Here is a 21,081-nt window from a genome sequence, read left to right as displayed (position 1 = left end):
ATAAATAAATTTATCTTTTATAGCAACAGTCAAAAATCAGACAACTGTGTATCCCTTTTTCTCTCTGGGATTTTCAGATATGTTTCTATCTGTGTTATGTACTCTCCCACCACCTAGTCTCCTTTTTTATATAGTATTGTTCATATATTTTGAAGTATGCTTATCTTTGTTGACAGTGTGAGAGAAATCCAAGGCACTAAAAACATCTGTTAGCAGAATTGTTTTCATTACGAGTGTCTTGTGGGGCAGTTTTTTCTTCCTTGAATCCCTAATATAGATCTTTCCCCTGCTGCTCAGCACAGCTGGTGCTGCTGCCTGCTGCTGTTTTTCTGGAAGTTGCTTAGGTATCACCCAGAGATACCTTGTAGGGTATTTTTTGTTAGCATGGGTAACACTGTCATCTCATAGAGGGAAAAGATTGAATTATACAAAGCCACTGAAATACATGAAAATAAAAGTCTGTGACACTTTTGAAGATACCAGTGACATGAAATAAATTTAAACAGTGGCACAGTAATCCGCAGAATGCTTATGTTGAAGGATACATGCCATTTAAAAGGAATTAGCTTTTTTTGTTCTCCTGTCACTTTAAATATTCCTGGTGCCCATCCTTTTATTGGTAAATTATATTATTGGTTTAAGAATTTCTTGGTGACAAAAGGGGGGAAGTATTTTAGTCGGGAAAGCTGCTAGGGCATAAATAATGTGTGCTCTACTTTGAACAGAGAGGAATGGCTCACAACAGCCTCACTGCCTCAGTGGAGCAGCACAATCTGTCTGCTGCACGATGGCATCGCCGGCAGCCAAATCCTCCCGTTTTTGTTTTAATGGGAGGGCTCTTACACATTGCTGGTTTTACATGATGGGAATGAAGTTGGAAGTGCTTCCTGTTCCATTCACAAGCCCCGGGCTCTCCGTGCATTTCAGCTTCAAAAATGACAGCTGAAACCAATTAGGCAGAGTTATGGGATGCCTAAGTCACATGGAGATTTATCATGGCTGAGGAAGAGGAGGGAAAGAGAATGTATTTTATGGGAAATAGAAGTGACTAATTTAATTAAAAGAGAATGACAGTCACATTGTTATTATGGAGGAGGGTGGATAAAGTAGAGATCATTTCATGTCACTAGCCATGCCTTTGAAAGGAAATGTCCCATCCTTTGTCTGAACAGGTTTGTGTTTGGTAGCAGAGTCTGATTTCTGAGCAGGAATAGCTGAGCAAAACAGCTGATGTCAAAGTGAAGCACAGAGCAAATCTGAGTATATTTCTAGTTTGTGTTTTACTCATCTATTCATAATTAGAATTCCTTCAAGAGGAGAAGGGAAGAATCATCAACATTTGTCTTTTTTTTCCCCCTTTGTTTCCATACTCTCTCTTTTCCAGACCTAGGATATATGTATATAAACCTTGCTTCAGTTGTATAAATATCAACCAGAATTCTTTTCCCTTCAGCAGATGCTTATACCCAGTATGCTCACAAACATAAACCCACATGTGTCTACTTATAAATCAGAGTCTTGCTGAATAAATAGTACCTTCTTACAATTATACATTGTCCCAAGTCTAAATCAAACCCCCAATTAATTTCATCCACGTGAGTCTGGAAGACACTATTTCATAAGTAAATCATACTTTTTGTGGAGTTGTCAGGGTAGTTGATGGTATGGGGAGAAAATGAGATGGTTGATGGTAGGGGAGAAAAATATTACAGAGAGTCTGAGCAAGTGTGTGTTTTCTTTTTTTCTTTTTTTTAAATTCTTGTACGACTTTGTTGATTTTTTTTTTTTTTTTTTTTTTTTAAATTCTTGTACCACTTTGTTGATTTTTGTTTAGACTATGAGCAGTTATGTTAGAAAAGTAACTTAATCTCTCTGTCATGTTCAGGTACCTGTAGGAGTTGTGATACTTCTCTCTATCACAGGGAGGAAAATATTTGCAATTAATTTAAGTTTGGGTCAAAATGTGCATTGGCTGATGTGCTTCTATATTTAGTTTGGAAACAGGACTAGGTGAGCCAGCATTGCTGAGTATGGGTTTTCTACCCCCTATCCTAGGAAGCACTGTGCAGTTTCTGCTCTATCTAAAAGTTGTTCCATCTACCCCAGGAAGGGTCATGGGTCTCTTAATGGAGGCCTTGTTACTTGAGAAGTGCACTGAGGAAAGAGTTTGTGTTTTAATGCGCTGAGAGAAGGTAACAAAAAGGCTGGACAGGGCCTTCTCAAGGAGATGTAGCTGTGTGTGCTAGAACCTGAAGTCAAGGTGCAGCTCTGGAGTAGTGATCTGCTGGCACACAGTAGTGAAATACAATTATTTGAAGGCAAAAATGGCAAAGCCTGTCTCAGATTACCTATATTTACTATTTACTTTCATTGAAAATGGCCAAGATATCTTGAACCTCTATCTGGAGGACCCTCATTTTAAATAGCCAAGCTGTACAGTATGGATTTGGAATTTAGGGGATGGGTTGCCTTTGTGCTGTGGGTAGCATTGGACTATTATTTTGAAAATTGCCCCAAATTTGGTCAAGTGTTAAGCTTTAGAAAAATCATACATTGTACTTAAGAGCTATGTCTTTGAAGATTCCTCCTCTCTTGTCAAAGACTTTAGTGTCTCACTTCAATATTGTAGCTATTCATTTCTAACAAAGTGAAATTATTTCTGGGGAAGCCAGTAGTGGGAGGAGAGATCGAGTTGTTCACTTAAAGCATTACAGGTTATGCAGAAAATATTGTTTTGTTACTGAAGTGGGAAAGTAAAGCTCTTATAATTGGAAGACAGCAAGTTAAAGATGGCCTGGGCAATCTCCTTTTTTCACCCTTGTGGAAGTGCCTGTTGTGCAGCTCTACAGAGGATTATGTGGTGAAAGCCTGTGATTGTCGTTGAATTTATCTAGTTTTTTGTGAATGTGGGAACTACGGATGTCTTCTGAGGTTCCTGCCTCATTCAAAGTATCACTTCAAGACAAGTTAGGTAATACTGCTGTAGAGAACTGGGTTCCACCCTTGCTGTATTGAGAATTGTCATCACCAGCTGAAATTGCTATCATTACAGATTTCTGCTATTCAGCATGAGATTCTCAGTCTCCTTTGCAAAAGCATTACACATTTACGGCTGTAACCGAAGCCAGTGTTGCAGAGTAGTTGAGACAAGGCTCTCAGCCAGGCGTGAGAAGGACACAATGATTGGGTGGATGATTATGCTTAGATTTATTGTTAATATGTATTTAAGTATTACCAATGTATTTTATATTCTTTTTCAGACCAGTGTGCATCAAAATAAAACAAATAATAAAATGTCAGCTTCCCCATCTCTGGAATGAGAGCATCCAGACAGTTCCCTCTGCAATGTCCACCAGGTGTTCTTAGCTTAGGGCAAACCACATTGCCCATCAGAGACAGCAAAAAGTAGGGGGGTGTGGAGGGCTGAAGATGCACCTGAAGAGCAGAATATCTTTCATCACCACCCCAGTCAGTCAGTCAAAACAAAATAGTGGCAAATACTCTGAAAAGTCAAAACCAAAGTTCTTTGAACAGAATTGCTCAGATCAGTGATTCTTAGGATTTTTTTTTTTTGTCTTTGCTTGTAGTCGCTATCTGATAAAAGGAAGTAATGCCCTATGTCTCCTGCATTGCTATGAAATTATTCTGTGTTTGGAGAGCGTGTCACTAAGCATAGCTACAAGCAGGGTAGGAAAACCTGTGAGATTATTTCTGTCTTCAAAGTAGTAAAAAACCCAGACTCTGCAAGTTGTTTGAGAATAGGAGAAAAACTCCTAACTGTAAAACAGCACAGCTGTTTTTTAATCAAGTATCTCCTATTCTGTTCAGTGAGTATGTCTAATCCTGGGAAGCAAAAAAACATATGAGCTTTTAGGAGTTGTCATAATATACATTCAATGGGGAAACAAATAGAAGGTAGAATAAACCCCATTAGTTCAGGACTTTCCTAGCTTTTGAGTTCTTCTCTATAGAAACTTGATTTATCTGTGCATATTGTTTTTTGTGTAACTGTTTGGAGCAGAGTGCTAATTGAATATTTGTACATGTAGGTGTGGGTAAACTGCTGGAGTGTAAAGAGCAGGAACTAATGGGATTTTGAACTTAAACTAAAATATCAAATGTTCTGTCAGCATGTGGTATTTGGTCATTTGTGTGTGTTGGGGATTGACAGTATGGCTGATAGAGCTGTTAAAAACTAGCTTGAAGCAGAATTGGTCTAGCCAGGTCCATTTGGGATCAGAAGGTGTTCAATTACTTGGAAGTCTCCGTACTCCATTCCCAGTATGCTGCTTCCCTGTGAGGTGCCCTGACCTTCTGAGACAGTGCAGAATGGACTGTAAAACGTGTATTGGTTGGTCTGTTTCTTGTCTTTGTTTCAATATAGTTTTATGTTATTGCCAATATGTAATTGTGTATTGAATTTTCCTTTAGGGTATCTATTTTATTAGATCAGGGTGGTGACTGCAGCCAAGACTCCAGTGTGAGAGTATGGCAGGCTGTACTGGCAGCCACTCTTCCACTTGGGAAAGCACATTGTTTTCCACCTTCAAATATGGCATGAAGAAAAAGACTGCATCTATATAGTACAAATTTCATGGAATACTATTAAAAAGAACCACTTTCATCCAGCCTGCTCTCTTCTTTTCCTTTCTAGTGCTTTCCTGAACTTGCATTCATGTTGTCTTCTTCAATGTCAGTTGTGCACACGAGCACTGGAGCAGACACTTTGGCTGCCAAAAGGGAAAACAGGTTTAGAAAGAGCTGTCTCTGCAGCACTGTCAGTTTTCCTAGCTATACTAATGTTTAATTCAATGTGCATTCAGTCCCTACCTTGGAAAAGAGGAGCAGCTGATGCTGCCTTTGCTTTGCTGCCACCTTCTTTTTTTTTAAAGTGGGGAGCAATGTACTCTAACATTATAAGTTGTTTCTGCAGTTCTTACCATAATGTTTTGTTACGTTCATGAGAAAGACTCTTAGTTTTATGAAAGCAAATTGTAGAAAGATTTGAACAGAAAATACATTCAATTTCTCTTCCTTATTTGAATGAAGGTTTGCCACAGATTCCTGTAGTGTGTGTGTGGAGAAAAAAAAAAATGGCAAAAGACTGCAGCACAATTGACTCTGTAAGGTTTCCAGGATTCTGAGGGAATTGATGCTTACACTGACTTTTAGGTAGACGTGTTCAATCAATTTCTGTAGGTTTTGATGGTTAAACTGATGGCAGAAAGTTATATCAGGCTCCCAGTTGTCTTCATCCTTGGGGTAGGAAGAATAAGTTAATGATGGATAACACAAACATGATCATCTTTGATGTTTCTGTATGGAGAAAATTCATCCAAATAGTAACTGAAATATAAGCATAAGAAAATGGGGTTATCCTCACCATTTGTTACAAGTATATTGGAAATAAAACATATGACTTATTGCTATTCCTAGAGTTGTGGCTCTGAATAAAATGAAAAGCTTTTGGTGAATAAAAATGTGCAGTTAATGTGGCTGGAGTGGTGAGGCTTCAGGAATGGGACTTTCAGAAGGGACACTGTGTTTGTCTTCCTCTGATCTGGCTTCTGCCAGCTGACTGGTTGCAAATTCTAGAAATCAACAGAGGGTGAAGGAAGCAATAAACGCCCCACCTACCAGCTTATCTGTTGTTCACAAAGGCTGAAAGACTAAACTGGAATCAAATGATAATTCCTTGAGCCAGGCCACGATGGCTGTGTCTGAGGATGGGCCAGCCTTCCCTGGCCACCCCTACTGGGCTTTCTAAAGTGAAATTTCAGGCCTTCCTTTAAACATCTTTTGAGCACTGCAGGTGCTAGTGCTATTCAAAGACTGGCATGTCTCATGAATAACAGATAACCATTAAAATGACTGGATTCCCACCAATTTCTTGTTTGACACCAGTCATCACCTGTAATAATGTGTTTCAGCTGATATTAAGGCAGATTCTTTTGCTGGGATTAGTACTTAGAATCTGTTAGTTTATTAAAACAAATGACAAGGTTAGCAGATGACTTTGTTTAAGTATGTTTTCTTGGTGTTCATACAGTAAACAAAAATGTGTAATGCGGTGATGTGTACTGAAGGGTGACTGGTCCATTTGTGGCATGGTTTATTGGTGCAGTCCCAGAAAGCTTCATTACCACCACAGTCAGTCAAAACACAGAAGACAAAATAGTGGCAAATACTATGAATGAAGTAGAGAATGGAAGAGAAGAATGGGAGAATGGAAGAGGAATTTGTACCTTAAGGCTAAAGATTTCACAGAAATGAGAAACTTAAGAATCTTTATGGAAAATGCACTTCTTTGACACTAACAATTCACTGGTAGAATATTTTTAATTAATCTGAAAATTTTCTTTGTAAATGTATTCACTAATTTATAAACTATAAATTGAATAATTGCTCTCTGTATCTTGCATTTTGAAATAATCTCTGTTTTGTTGTATTTAGTGTAGTTTGCCTGTTTGAGCATGCCCTCTCCCCCTGTGATACACATGCTGTTCATTTTGGGATTCAAGCAATTTCCACAGTCAGGGCTCTTGCTCTCTTGAAGCCACGTAAGAATTTGTGAAAATAGTTGCTAGTGCAGAGCTTAATCATCCTGTGCATCTTCATGTCTTTGCAAAGTTAATTCCACATGCACAATGTGTGTTTGTAGTTTGTGATTTCAGAAGCAATTACGTAGGATAGCCATGGCTATGACTATCTTTGTGTCTTGGGTGTGAACTCTGCCATGTATCTGCATAACTCTGCAAAAGAAAGCTAAAGAACCCCTCCTGGTTTGGCAAATGTTGCACAGAGACACCATTCTGCTGTTTGGAAGGCAGCTTTTGTCCAAAACTCTAACTTTGAAAAGTGCCTGTATTTATATGGGCTCTTGTGTATGTGAGGCAGGTATTGCCAAGTAGCTTTTCAAGGAATGTTGGATGATTTTTACCAGATGTGTTCAGAAAACAGATGTGGAAGGCAGAGTCTGTCTCTGAGTATTTGCTGGTTAATCAAGGGCATATTTTTGTGGTTTTTATTCTGAACATAATTCCAGAAGCTGAGTTGTGCAAGCACATTAGAGAAGCATCATGCCATTTGTCTGAAACCATGCTGCTGAAGTGTAGAAATATAAGAAGAATTCAGAGAAAAATGTTTCCATAGTAAAAGCTATAAATATTTATTCATTAAAAATAACATTAATCTATGCATTGAAGGTCTTTTTGAAATTTCTGATGAAGATTCATACTATTTTTGCAGGAAATATAGGTAACTATGAAGTGAAAACTTAAGTTTGAATTTTCCTTGATGTTCTTTTCTAAAGTATCTGTATTTAATGGCTGTACATGTCCATAATATGTGCTTCTTTTTGAGCTAGAAAGTACCATTCAGTACTCTGATATGCAATGCTTTTCAGCTTTATTTTCTAAACCTTTAACCCATCTTAATCTAGAATCACTATAAAATTATATTTAAAGGGCAGTTATAATGTGAACAAGGGGAGTTGAATGTGAGATTCTCCCTTTAGGTTCTTCCTCTTCTGTCTAGATATTATCTTTATGGTGTTGATGGTGATACTGTCCTTACAAGTTTTAGAATGGTATTAAAATTCAGGTAATTAATCTACCAAATGGAAGGTGTTAGAAAAAAAATATTAATTTGCATTTGTTGAATATTCATATCAGTTATCAAGGCTGTTAAATGATGTGAGTGTAAAGATACAAATGTATGTTTGCACGTGTGGCTGAAAAAAAATCTTATTTTCCATTTGTTATGTACACTCCTAAGTAGAGGGGTATTTATTGCTGCAGTCATATGGATATTAATATAGTTTTCTCCATCTGACTTTCTTTTAGCACACTGATTTATGTCAGTACATGGACAAACACCCCGGAGGGCTTCATCCAGAGAATGTGAAGGTAAGAGTCAAAAAGAGCACACATTCAAGGCAAATGCAGTAGCAGTAACTTTGCAAAAAATGTCATGTCAGCTATTTCATAGAAACTGATTGCTAGCTAAAGGGAAAATGCCTGGCATATTAACTGTATTTTTAAATATTTGGTTTCTTTGAAAATAATTACAAATTCAAGTATTTGAGCATTCCTGCAATAGAATTTCTGAGGTTTGTAAAATTGACTCAGAGCCAAAATATTTGAATGCTGTGAATGTTGTTAACAGTGTTGGTAATCCCTCCCCTCCATTTAAACATTTGCTCTTAAGACTACACTGCCCTAAAAGCCCAGGGTAAACATGCTTTAGGCTGTCAGTGCTAGATCTTCAGTTAGGTAAATTAGTGTGGGTTCATCAAGTTTGAGGGAACTGTAATTAATTGTATTAGCTGAATGTACTGCTTTTTATATGAACATATAAAATCTTCCTTAATCTTTTTGCACACTTTCTTGGATGAGATCAGAATTTTCATAGCTGATCTCACTTTGGAAATTTATCTTCCTTCTAAGGTAGATACTGAGAATCATCACACAGGAAAGAGAGAGTTTATTAGCAGGATTTAATGGAAAGATAGATGAGTAGAGACTTGATCCAGTTAGTACTTGGGAAGTCAGTGAAATTATTTTAGCATGAAATGGAAGGCAACCAGACATGCAGAATGTGTTGTGTGATTATAGATCACTCAGATGATGTTTGTTACAATTGTCTTGCACTTGGACATCAGTCCCATTGTTGTTCTACTTTGGAAGTGTTTAAGTCTTCACTTGTCATACTGAGAACTTTATTCCAGGATGTAACTTGCTGAAATGTAGAAGTTGATGAAATCTCTCTCTCTTTTCTGGAAAAGCCAGAAAGCCTGTTTGGTTTTAAAAAAAAAAAAAATTATTTTAAAAAGAATACTTTTTTTCTGTAGTAGCTGATCATTGTTGCACATCATGCAGCTTCATTAATTTTCTGTGTTTTTTGAATGAAAAGTGGTATCTACAACATATGAATTTCAATAATAATTACTGCTGTCTAAAAAAAAGATAAGGAAAATTCCTCCTTTTTTCTTTGGGAAAAAAAGAACCCAAAACAAACGTACACACAGACCATGAGTGTGGCACTAAAGGGGGTGAGGTAGGACCTGCTTTTCAGGACCCCTGAAACTCTTGAGCTTTCTTCTCTCCTCAGTTTCCTAAGCAGAGTTTCAGGTGTTAAATGTGCCTGTTAAACAAGGGGTTGTGTTTCATTTCTCAGTGTGGATACTCTTAACTTCACTTCTCTGAGTTTTGGGATAAATGAAGACTGGCTATTAAGATTCTTTGTGCTGCTTCAGATTTGTAAGTCTTAATCCAAGGCTGCAGTGCTGTGTGCCTCAAGGTCTGATATGCAGTAGTTGTTGTAGCCCTGCTAAAAAAGATGTAATAATTCAAATTATTGTACTTTTACACATCAGGCCCAGTGAGCTTGTCTTTGAGGAGGATGGATATAAACAGATCATTTGGCTTGCTAGTATGTCACTCCTCTGAAACCTGAGATACCTGTCTTTTAAAATAGAAGCCTCAGAGGGAACTGCAGCAGCAGCGTTTCCCTTTCAGATTTTGCTGCATGTATTTCTGTGGCTATCTGTACCATCTAACAGTGCTCAGAAACACCTTTGAAGCTTACAGACACATTAGAAATATTTATTTGTGTAGCTAAGTGTAGAAACCTGATGTACTTCTGGTTCAAGTTTGTTTAATTGCCAATGGATTATTAATAAAAGTGGGGGCGGCGTGGGCAGAAAATAAAAACATTTGGAACTTGGAGCAGATGAAACTTCAATCAACAGACAAAACATAAGCAGTCCCATTCAACAATTAACTTTTTTTTGTCTTAAATAATATTGATGAAAATCAGTTCTATATATTTAGAAGACTCTCTTGCCAGGCCAGCAACAAAGGCTAGTCCTAATCATGCAGTAATTACTAAAACCAGGCATGATGATTTGAGGTCCTACCATTTTAATGAATGAATCAGCCTGCTGGGGAATTTCAGTGCAATACCTGCTCTCAAGGCTGAATTAAAAATAGCCCAAGAGAGTGGTTTCTTTGGCTGGGAGGACAGAAACCCAGTCATATATGCTAAAAATTCCCAGACCTGCACCAGCATGCCAAACTAAAATCTTGTGCTGCTCTTTTGTTTCAGAAGAAGTAAGATGGTTATTTCATAACCATTTCATTTTAATGCTTTGTTGTGCTGTACTCTGTTCACTTAATGCATTTGGGGATCTGAGACTTATTTTAGTTTTAGCTTCTGGACAAAGTTGTCTGTTGGATCCACAGCTGATTTCTAAGGGTTAAGTTGAACTATATTAATTAGCCTTCTTTCCCTGCCAGCCCCTTCTTTCCAAAGGTCCTTTAGTAATTTCACTTTTAGTCAGACTTTTGGACACTGTTTCTTCGGAATCAGTGGTTATGTGATCCCTAAATCCATTTAAAAAGCTTCCAGTTGAGCAATTATATTCCAGTAGCAATAAATTAGTCTTGGCTCTCTGGGGCTAACCTGTGGGATTAAGCCATTGATGCTCTCCCAGCATGACAAAAGACCCCCTGCCTTTTAATTTTGTTCTTGAGGAAAGTATTGCCTATTGATGGATATTCCTTTCTGGCTTGTTGCCAGTTATTATAAATACAAATCCACATAAGCACAAATCTTTCTTCTTCCAAAGAATATGTACAGTAGTTCCTGTTTAACAGTATTTTATAAGAAGGCAGACACAAATTGCATCTTGCCTTCTATTGGATATCTTCAGCTTAATTATATTTCTGAATTTTCTCTGTATTTGCAAGGTAAAGACAATGCTTGCTCCCTCAGGCTTACTTTTAAATGAAGACTCATAAATAGAATAAAAATCTAAATTACTTTGATGGACACACATATTGTTGTCCCCTCAGGTACTGTGGTTGACATTGCCTTTCTGTGTGGTTTTAAATAGGCTATTTGCTGTCACTTAACTATTTTAAATAAAGACTGAGCAGGATATTATTAGTATGTGTAAGTATAAAGAAGAATATCTCAGCTGGCAGTTATAGAAGTCCAGGGTCAGTATGATGGGTGAATAAAACAAATATTAGGTTTAGCATTTTTATTGGTATGTCTGTATTGACACATAATGATTCCAGGATTTTATGATTTGTGGGTGGAGGCACAAGTCTTACGAATAACATCAGGCTTTAAACACTTCAAGGAATTTGTGTGTGATGCTAAGATGTTGTTATAAAAATGCCTGTCCCTGGTAATGTTAACCAGTCATTCTGCTGACATAAACACAGTTAGGTACCTGAAACATTTTTATCAGCTTGAAGGGAAATTGGCATAAAGCAGTTGTTTCAGTCCATATATTCTGCAATCTCCATTAGGTCCAAATATACAATTTTTTTACCTCTTTGGTAGCTAACAAACTTGCATGTCTAGCGTTTATATATAAGTATGTATCCATCTACTGTGTACAATGTTATAGTTAGAGATGATGAGGAAAAGGATAATCAGTTAAAAATTCCCTGTGTAGTACTCATGGCCTCATCTTCTCTTGTCTGGTTTAAAAGATGTCTTTCTCAGTTTTTCCACAATTGAAGGCAAGCAATAAATCTTAAATACATGGCCCCACATATAATTATGTTTCTGCTGGAAGCTACTGCTGCAGCCCTTTCCATGACTGGAAATAGGAATTGATTTATATGTGTACCTTGTGGTGCTTGCCAGGCTGCAAAATGTGCTATTGCAAACTGAGGTACAAGATTTGCTCCTGACTCTCCCTGTGCTGTTCCTCCTGGCATAGACTACTGAAATCTGTATTCCTGGCTGTCTTTTCTCCAGATGTTGCAGCCTTTAGAGATAGTTCATGCTCAGTTGGAACATCTGGATTGCTTCCCTACAGCATGAACCCTAATGGGTCAGAGCAACTAGCTGACCCTGCCAGTGATATTTGTTTGTGCTATGCTCTTCATTCTGATCTTTGTCCCTTTCTGTCTGGTACGGGGGTATTTCCACCAGTCTTTTTTCTTACCTTCTTGGTTCTCCTGAGCCTTTGTTTGCAGTTGTCCATAAACGGCTCTGGTTTTTTAAATTCAAAATGTGTCTTTTTATTTGTGCATTTCAGCATGTCCTGTGAAAATATAACTGTTCCTAGCTTATTCTAATATTTGAAATATCACCTTCATTTTAACTCTGTCTTTTACTCCATATTACTACATTCCCAGTAATGCACATAAATTCATCTTTATGCCTTGATGCATTTATTTCATAATTGAGTTTGTTTACTGTAACTCCTATTACTGGTAGAATAAGTGGAGCAAAGGCTTGCATCTGTCATGCCTGCATGGCTTGTTTGCATCCCTGCCTTAAAAATAAATCTATTAATGAATGCTGATTTGCTTCTTAATTAGTGATGCTGCTTTGAGATAGCTGAAGTCTTTTGAGAAAAGCATCCTGAATTTTTTCTTTCTGCCTTTTTTCTTCTGCTTGCAGTGTTAGAGGTAATATCGATTTGCATGAGCATTTGACAGAAAAAACCTCATCTTTGGCAATATAAAAAGATACTTGCATCTGACCCACTCTTCTTTAATCCAGGAACACCAGTCTGAATGACAACAGGTTGTCAACCAGACTAAAACTGTCCCTATCTCTTAATTGCTCTGAAAATCTTTTACTTCAGGCAACTTGGAAGCCTCCTGTAGTCTGCTGTGACCAGAGGGGGAAGGAACTTGCAGTTTGTTCTTATTCTATCTGATATTGCTGCACTGATTTGTTCTTCTCCCTGGGCACCTTTTCTCTTCCTGGGGCAAAAAAGTGGTGAGAAGAAATAGGCAGACTCTCTTGTTGAGCTTTGCATGCAGGCAACAAGAATATTTAGCCTTCTCCCAGGAGCCTTCAAGACTTCAGCTCTTACCAATCTCAATTTTGAGCCTTCCTTTCTCCTAGGAAGCAGAGTACAGCAGTCTAATGGGCATAATAGATGGATAATTTTGAAGCAAAACCTCAACTAACTAAGCCCTACCCCCACCAGAAAATTTTAAAATGTGTTTTATCACTGCAGTACTGACTCAGGGTATATGGCAAAATGTGGATTGGGATTTGGGTACTAAGTTTCCTAGGGCCACCCAATAATCTCTATAAAAACATGCTTATGTTTCAGCAAAAAATAGAATTAGTTTGTCTAAAAACTTTAAAAAGATATTTTAAAAAGAATGTATTAGACAGTAATTAGTGACACAATGGAATGCTGCAACATTTTTCTGTGCTAAATGTTCAAGATGTCAGTCAACTTTGTAGCAACTATATAGTTTAACAAACCCAGATATGATAAAAATACTCTATTTATTAAATGAAGGCTTTAATGGTGGTGTCCATAGCATTGGATTGAAAATGTTGAAATACACTGGTTGTTAAATTATATCATCTGAAATCTCTGGAATTTAGTAATTTATGGTATTCATGTATTCCTCGCTGCTCTGTAGCACTGTGAACATTGTCCTTAACTAATGGTTGCAGTTTTTACTGTTGAATCTGTTTTTGTCAGAAGAGTAATTTTGGCATTTAATGAGTAATGTGAAAATTAATAATCTGAGTCAAAGCCATAGGGTACTTGTCATCTGATGTCTTCTGTAAGCATTAATATTTATCACTGAACTGATTACAGCTTTAGGATGGTCTGAAGAACAAAGGGACGGGAACATGCAAGGATTAGGCAGCTCCTGTGTCGTATCCATATGAGGCTTACTGTACTTAAGTGAAGCTGCTTGAACTTTGGCAGTAGAAGAGCGCTGCACACTGCGTCCTGCTAAGCAGTAGCTACATTTATTAATGGTAAAATCCAAACCCACATGCTTGTTAGAAAAGCATAATATCTGAAAAGTAGGATAAAAATGCTTTAGGTTTTAGGCGGCAGTTTTGTTAGCAATGTAGGCTTCCCTAGCATGTGTCTGTTTTCTTTCCATTGGGTAATTGTATCAACATCTGTGGCAAGCACAGGAGGTTTGTGGGGTTTTCTGTGGGGATTCATGTGTTGGATTGCATGGGCAGTCCTGCATCCCCATGTGACAAGGACATTTTACATGACGCAGGGGAAGCTGTGGTGTGTGAGCACCTGTAACTAGAGGTGTCCAGCCAGGAGGTTGAGTGCCATAGAAGTAGGTGCACAGGAAGCAGGCAATGAAACTGTGGTAGTAGATCCAGCTATGCTGAATCTTCATGTCACTGACTCACTGGGTTTTGAAGAAAACAGTCTTTGACTTTAAGGTGAAAACCTGCTGTGGTAGTCCTTTAAAATTTATCTATTGTTACTGGAAGCAAATAGAAACTAGAGTCATGCTTTAGAAATCCCTCTCCTACTCTCTAAAATTGGTCATGCTGCTGATGTGAAGTTGAATTAAAAGTGGATTTCAGCAGATATGTTAAGTAAGAAGTGATGTGTTTAATGTGGTTGAGAAGGTGCTATTTTTCATTCCTCAGTCAGTGAACAAGCAGGTGTGCACCAGACAGAATAATGTTATGCCAAATTAAGGTCGTCTTTTACACATGGCATTGAAAATTGATTATTTAAATTAGACTTTTTACTTATCAGACATTAAATATAGCATCAGCATTTCACTCTGCTTCATGTCAGTCTTGTCACTTAATGGTTTGATAATATGCACAACTGTGAACAGTTAATGCAGAAATTTCATTAGCATGTTAAAATTCATGCTAGAAGAATGTCACTTTCATAAGTGCACTTGTAATTTATTGTCTCTATGGTCTTCATGATTCACATAGGGCAAGACAACATGTATATTGTAGGGAGAACATGTCAAGATTTTTAAATGCGGTGAGGCAACAATTGCCAGTCTGACCTACTTCAGCATGGAAGTGTGCTGATGAAAGGTAAAAAAGGCATATTCAATTGAATTAATTTTATTTTTACTTTTGCCATTCAAAAGTAAAAACCTGAGTCTTCCACTTACTGAACCTTAGTGGACCACTATAGCTGATCATAAGGGAGTGTCTTTATACTCAGTTAATTAAGCACACCTTCCTCATTGCAAATGACTGTAGTAGTACCCAGAAGGGACAAAAAATTATTAAAACGGTATCAAAGAGAATAGAAGTTAGCAAATTAACACACTCCAATCTCTTTCCTTTGCAGTTCTGCTGGAAATAAGTGGAAAAATCTGTATATATTTTTTTTTTAAGCGATGATGCAATACACACTTTCAGTGGCTGAATCATATGTATTTCTGTGTGACATTGCCTTGGTAAGGCTCTAGACTCTTGTGTAAACAATGCAGGAGCAAGTTAGAAGCCTTTGTAAAAGCATTGGAGTGGAGTGGATTGAAGTGGATTGTTTTAAAATTCTCTTGGAGACAACTCAGTTGATTCTAGGGAAGACAGATAGGAGAAACCTTTGTGTGAGGTAAATCTTATTATAATCCTGAAAATCCTGCAGATTCAAATAGCTAATAATTTTTATTTAAATTTTCCTTATTTGTAGGGATGCAAATTTGTCTCAAGTCAGCACTTTGTTCCTGGAACTTCTTCTGACAATTTAAGCAACAAACTCTACAAAGCTTTGACCTAAAAAGTGCAGTATTTCCCCAGGTCATAGTTAGAAGTGAAAAGTTGGATTTTATCTCATGGTTATTATCCTGGTTTAGAATAGGGAAATGAATAGCAAACAGAGTGATAAAAAAGATTGTTCTTGATGAGGTTTTGACACGCCAGCAGAAGTCACAAGAGGGACATTTCTTGTTGCTTCTGTGATAGTGCATATTACCAGATAGTTTTTTCTAATATAATGTTTTAAAACAAGTAGTTCTAAGATTCCTGAACAGTCTAGTGAACCCAAATGGAATTGAATAATGTGTTTGGTTGTGTTTATTTCCAAGGCTGTGAGATGGCACTGTAGTGATTTATTACCTCCTTTTGTTTTTAAAGGAGCCAATAATGTACAGAAGCCTGTACTGTCCTCTGGATGATAGGGAGAACTTCACTGAATGCAAGCATGAGATGGGATGCCCTAAATGTGGTTTTTTACTGGTATTTTTAGATTTGATGGCTTAATAAGCCTAAATATGATTTTATTGGTGCTGAATACACACTTGGGAATTCAGATACCCAGAAAATGTGCTTTGATATATAGGGCAAGGAGGAACATTTGTGTAATCAGTGTGGGGTGATAATAAAGCCTGTGTGGTATTGTGTATTATTTTTCAAAAGTAGCTATACTAATAGAGCAGTATGAGCTTGCTAAAGGAAAGACACATTAATTCAGGTTTGCTTTCAGCTTTCTTCTGAAATCATGTTAACTCCTGTTCCAGATAATCTCAACCTTTTTCAGACTTTTGCTGCCAGGAGAGCAGAACCAAGAGTTTTGTGCATCTTCTGTACACTAAAAAGTTCTTTGTAGCTTTCTAATTCTGTGTAACCTCCTACTTCTGTATCTAGGGCTAGGTCCTCTATTCCCAAAATACTGCATGAATTAAGGGATCTCAAATGAAGAAAATAATTTAGAAATCCATCTTTGCCACCATGGAAAGTCTTAAAAAAGGCCATCACAGGCATCATTATTCTGTCCTTTTGCCAAGCATCCTGTCATTGGGGTCCTCAGTGCCTCTGCAGAGTCTGTGTGGAAATGGTACATTTTTTGGAGAATCTCCCTAGGCATGTTGTGGATTTCTGCTTTTCACTTACCCCAGTATCCTTTGCCAGAAACACTCTACCATCTCTCGTAATGGAGGGCAACTGTGTGGAATCATCTGATCTTTACACAGATCACTTGCACGTGAGTGTTCCCCTTCATCCTTAGACTGGAGGACCTTTCTGAACCTAAGTCAGACAGGGTCAGCTGCTCTCAATCCCACCCTTCAGGTGTGTTTTGCGTAGCCTGTGTCAGTGTCTAACTTACAAGCTCATTCAGAGGCCAACAAATAGTGAAGCATTCTGCAGCATGTGGGCCACCAGGCAGCCATGTATGTATGCCTGCATGTAAGGCTCTAGGTTGTACACTCACCCAGACTCATTGAAACACCAGGAAAGCTGGGCTGTTCATCCACATAGCTACAAGTGCCTCAAAAAATATTGTATTTTAGAACTACTATGGGCATTTGGTCAAATGTCGCATATAGCTCAAATGGTTATCCAGGCATTACACTTGAAGGACTATGTAGGTGCTAACTCACACCTTTCAGGGCTTTCTCTTGTATGTTTTAAGAACTGCTAATGTTCTTTTAATATCACAGTCCATAAACCCTGAATTAGCTTTGACCTGCATGCATTTTTCTCGCTGACAATGAAAAGTATTCATTAAAATATGTTGCTCATTAAGGCGAGAGCTACATAACAGTCAGGGAAAAAAGGTATTTTTTAATGACTGAAAGAAATAAGTAAGACTTGAAGCCACAAGTTTTTGTGGGTTTTTTTTTTGTCTGAATGTAAAGTGTTGAGCTTCCTAATTTAAGCTTTGCTGAAAACCTGACTTCTAAGGACAAATCCCTGTCCTGTTTTCTGTCTTTTTCACAATGACCTTTGGCATTTTGTGAGCCTAATTTTATTATCAAAACATTTGTTCTTACTACAAGCAATAAACTGTACACAAATGATGTTTTAGCGAAGTGTCTTTGTTTATTGCAGGTTATTCTATACCTATACAGCCTTGTGTATGACCATGTAAATATTAAAATTACCAACATAAAAGCTAAAGAGCTGTGAATCTGTGTTCATTTTACCATCACAACCAACCTGTTGAAATACATTTTGTATTTGCCATTGACTCCAGCTGCCATCCTGGGGCTTTGGGAAATGGCAGTTCTGTTACTTGTTCAAAACAAGCCCTGAAAAAGCCCCAGGCTAAGGTTTCATGGTGATTGGAATTGAGTGAGGTGGTGGAAGGATCAAGTAAGATGAGGGTATGACCATGGCAGGAGGCATGTCCATTTCAGACTGGGTATATGGGTAAGGATTGATGATGCCTCATCTAGAATTCATTTTTGTTCTTGCAAAGTTAATGCAGACAATCTGAAAGGAAAATGGGTTTTTGGAAAAGGCTTTCCTCAAGATTGGAGGAGTGAACTTGACTGTGAGAGGGCAGGAGTGCTTGGTGAGGAAGCAGAAACAGTTTTTTGTAATTCATCTTTTCTTTTTGTGGGCTGGGAATCCATTGGAAATAGAGAGGCCTCCCTTGGTGTTTTCTCTTCCCAAGCAATAACAAAGGGCCAGTGGTTTGCAGAATGCTTTGCTGCCAGATGTTAGGCTTGTGTTCACATAAATATTTTCACATTTAAATTACCAAATAAAAACAAAGGGGAAGAGAAAAAGAGAAAGCAAAAAAATAATAATTGAGTTTACCTTATAATGAATTCAGGAAGTTTTTTTTTTCCCTTCTCTTCCATGAGCTTCCTCCAAGGAGGTGTGAGTGAATTAATTAACTTTTGGGGAAGTACTTAATGAGTGCAACATGTCTACAAGTTTGGAATAAAACTACATTCCAAAGCTGTCCTCAAGAGCAGATGTTTATTCTGTTTAGCTGTTGGGCATTTTTTTTAGCACATTATGTCAAATCACTTGACTCTTTTCACTAAAGCCAAATGAAAGACATTAATAAATATATTTTGAGTTATTATAAAGATTACAGCACTGTAAGCTACCATGATAATTGAAATTTCTTTGCATATTTAAAAATAATGTTTGAAGTTAAATGCCATTGATTTAGCCTGGAAAACTGGTTATTTTGCCCATCTCTTTATTTTAAAAATGTATTATTTTGAAGTAATTTAATAGAATTAAATTGATATTTTCAGGCTGTAATGAAAGCTATTTCTGCTGCTTGCTCTTATTAAAATAGTTTTAATGTACCATGAATTCCACTTTAACCACAATTCAAAAAGGAATGTGCATGTTACTTATGACTTTCCTGCTATGCTTTGTTCCTGTATTTTGCTCTTAGGTTTCCTCAGCACATTGTTAGACCCTACCCTGGCAAGAAGGTGATTGATATGGCTCTTTGTGCCCTGGCTAAATAGCTAAACGTAGAGTGCATTGTGTCTGCACTCAGAGTAAAAAATGAAATGCAATTAAATTCATTTCACCTTCAGTAACATGACATTTCTGTTTCTTTCATGTCAGCCTTTATTCTCTTCTGTAATCAGATTTTGTAATCCTTTTTATAATGTCTCTTCACTTCAGTAATCACTGAGTAGGATGCTTGTGTTGCAAGTTAATTAGAAATTCTCGTGTGCCTGAGTTGACTTTTTCCCATTCTTTGGTGTGGTTTCCACATCTTCCTGGAGAGCACGTTTCACTGTCCTCTGAGCTGTGAGGCACGGAGTCCATACCTGCTCTTAAATCCTCCATGTTTATCTTCAGAAGGAATTTTTGTGTTCACATCTAGAAACTGAAGTATTTCTTAAAATATACCAGGCAAAAGGAAGGGTCTCTCTACACTGGGATAGGTTCTTCATAACTGTAAAGAAAACTCCTGGGCATTCATTCACCCTTTGTATTGACAAAACCCATGACGGGTAACACAGCCCTTCACAGCAAGTGTCTGAAAGGATGTGGGAGGTGAAAAGGGGAGGACAAAAGATCCTCTTCATCCAGCTCTTTGTTCATCATTGTAAATTGCAGAATACACAGTAGTAATGCTTAGGTTTAGGAGCAAGTATTTATAGAGTCCAAGGAAGGACTCTAAGAAGCCAGGAGATGGTGAGTTAGGTTTCTATCTAAAATTACCTTAAAGAGTATTGCAAATAGGTTTCCAAAGTCGTCTTTAGGTTCAGTGAGAGTTATTATTTCCTAATGAAAAATACATAAGAAACTCCCATTAAAATAGATTTCGAAGGATAAAACCTATTTTACTTGCAGATTTCCTTGGGTACACAGGCATTATTGTTATACTATTAATTTCTTCTTTGTTTTAGTGTCAGTGTTCCATCCCCCAGCCTTATCTCCCCATCCCTACCACCCTGTACTGTTGTTTCCTATAATTAGTGAAGATACACATCTGTCTTCAGGCTACCACTTAATCTCTAAGGCCATATGGGTAAATGGAATATAATTATAATTTGGTAGAAACCAAGCCTTCTGCACATGGTTGTATTGCTCTCACTCTTTTTAAAGCAGTCAAATTGAATCTGTGGCATAGTAGGGCTTGGAGGTTTGGTTTAGTCCTTGCAAAGTAAGTATATTTCAGATGGCAATTTCATTGTGTTAAATTTGGGTGGGAATTAACCAGTTTGGGAGGAATTCTGACACAATGTGCAAGCACCCTGCATATCGTGAAGAAATCACCTGTGGTTATATGCAAAATATTAACAGAGGTCATTTTTTGTCCCCCTCTTTTTCAGTTATTTTTATTTCAGTTGCTGCGAGGACTGTCTTACATCCACCAGCGTTACATTTTGCACAGGGACCTGAAACCACAGAACCTTCTGATCAGTGACACGGGGGAGTTAAAGCTGGCAGACTTTGGTAGGCAAGCAGTTAATTACAAGTATCTTATAATGTTGTAGGAATGTCAGACAGATGGTTCCATTGATTTCTCTTCCCCCCCACCCTATTCCTTAGACACACCTTCTTCATTGTAGATAATTGCACATTTTTCTCCTGAGTGAAGAAATTGATTATGGTCAACAAAATGCTTGATTAAAAGGGAGCAAGTGAAAACAAATACCTACTCCAGTTCTCTCAAGGAGGATAATGCTGAAAGTATTTCCATTTTATTTACCACGAGATCTATGAATTAGAATTAAAAACCTTCAAAAAGAAAATTAAAAAAGTACAGAGAGACCTGAGGAAATACAAACTGTATGAAAAGCACTATCACTTTATGGAAGCAGCTCTAGGGTTGTGGAGGTCTGAATTAACTTTCGTTAAATGGTCGTTGAAAGAGACTGAAGGACACAAAAATAAGTGTTCCTTCTGTAGAATAAAGGACACTAGGATCACCTGGATTGCTTTCAGTATCCATTAGTTCTTTCTAGGGAAGCCTTACATGGAGTATAAAGTCAGAATAAATTATCCACTGAAATCTTAGCCTTTGGCCTATTTTTAAACTTTTAAGGCATTTTCTAGTGGCTACACCAAGGCAAGTACTCTTTCCTCTAAAAACCATTGTGAATGCAGATGTGGAAAATGGCAATATTTTTC

General features: G+C 37.5%; 1 protein-coding gene across 5 annotated transcripts in view; it reads left to right on the top strand.

Moving 5' to 3' along the window:
* CDK14 (cyclin dependent kinase 14) overlaps nucleotides 1–21,081 on the top strand; it is a 382,986-nt gene that overhangs the window by 142,771 nt on the left and 219,134 nt on the right. For all 5 annotated transcript variants that reach the window (XM_039707409.1, XM_039707401.1, XM_039707426.1 and 2 more), the window contains 2 exons: nucleotides 7,845–7,907; nucleotides 20,280–20,403. In XM_039707409.1, the coding sequence (XP_039563343.1) occupies nucleotides 7,845–7,907; nucleotides 20,280–20,403 (187 nt within the window). The remainder of the gene's footprint in view (nucleotides 1–7,844; nucleotides 7,908–20,279; nucleotides 20,404–21,081) is intronic.

The sequence above is a fragment of the Passer montanus genome, unplaced genomic scaffold, assembly GCF_014805655.1.
Source record: "Passer montanus isolate IOZ18808 unplaced genomic scaffold, ASM1480565v1 scaffold10, whole genome shotgun sequence".
Lineage (NCBI taxonomy): Eukaryota > Metazoa > Chordata > Aves > Passeriformes > Passeridae > Passer > Passer montanus.
This window is presented reverse-complemented; position numbering and strand designations above follow the sequence as displayed.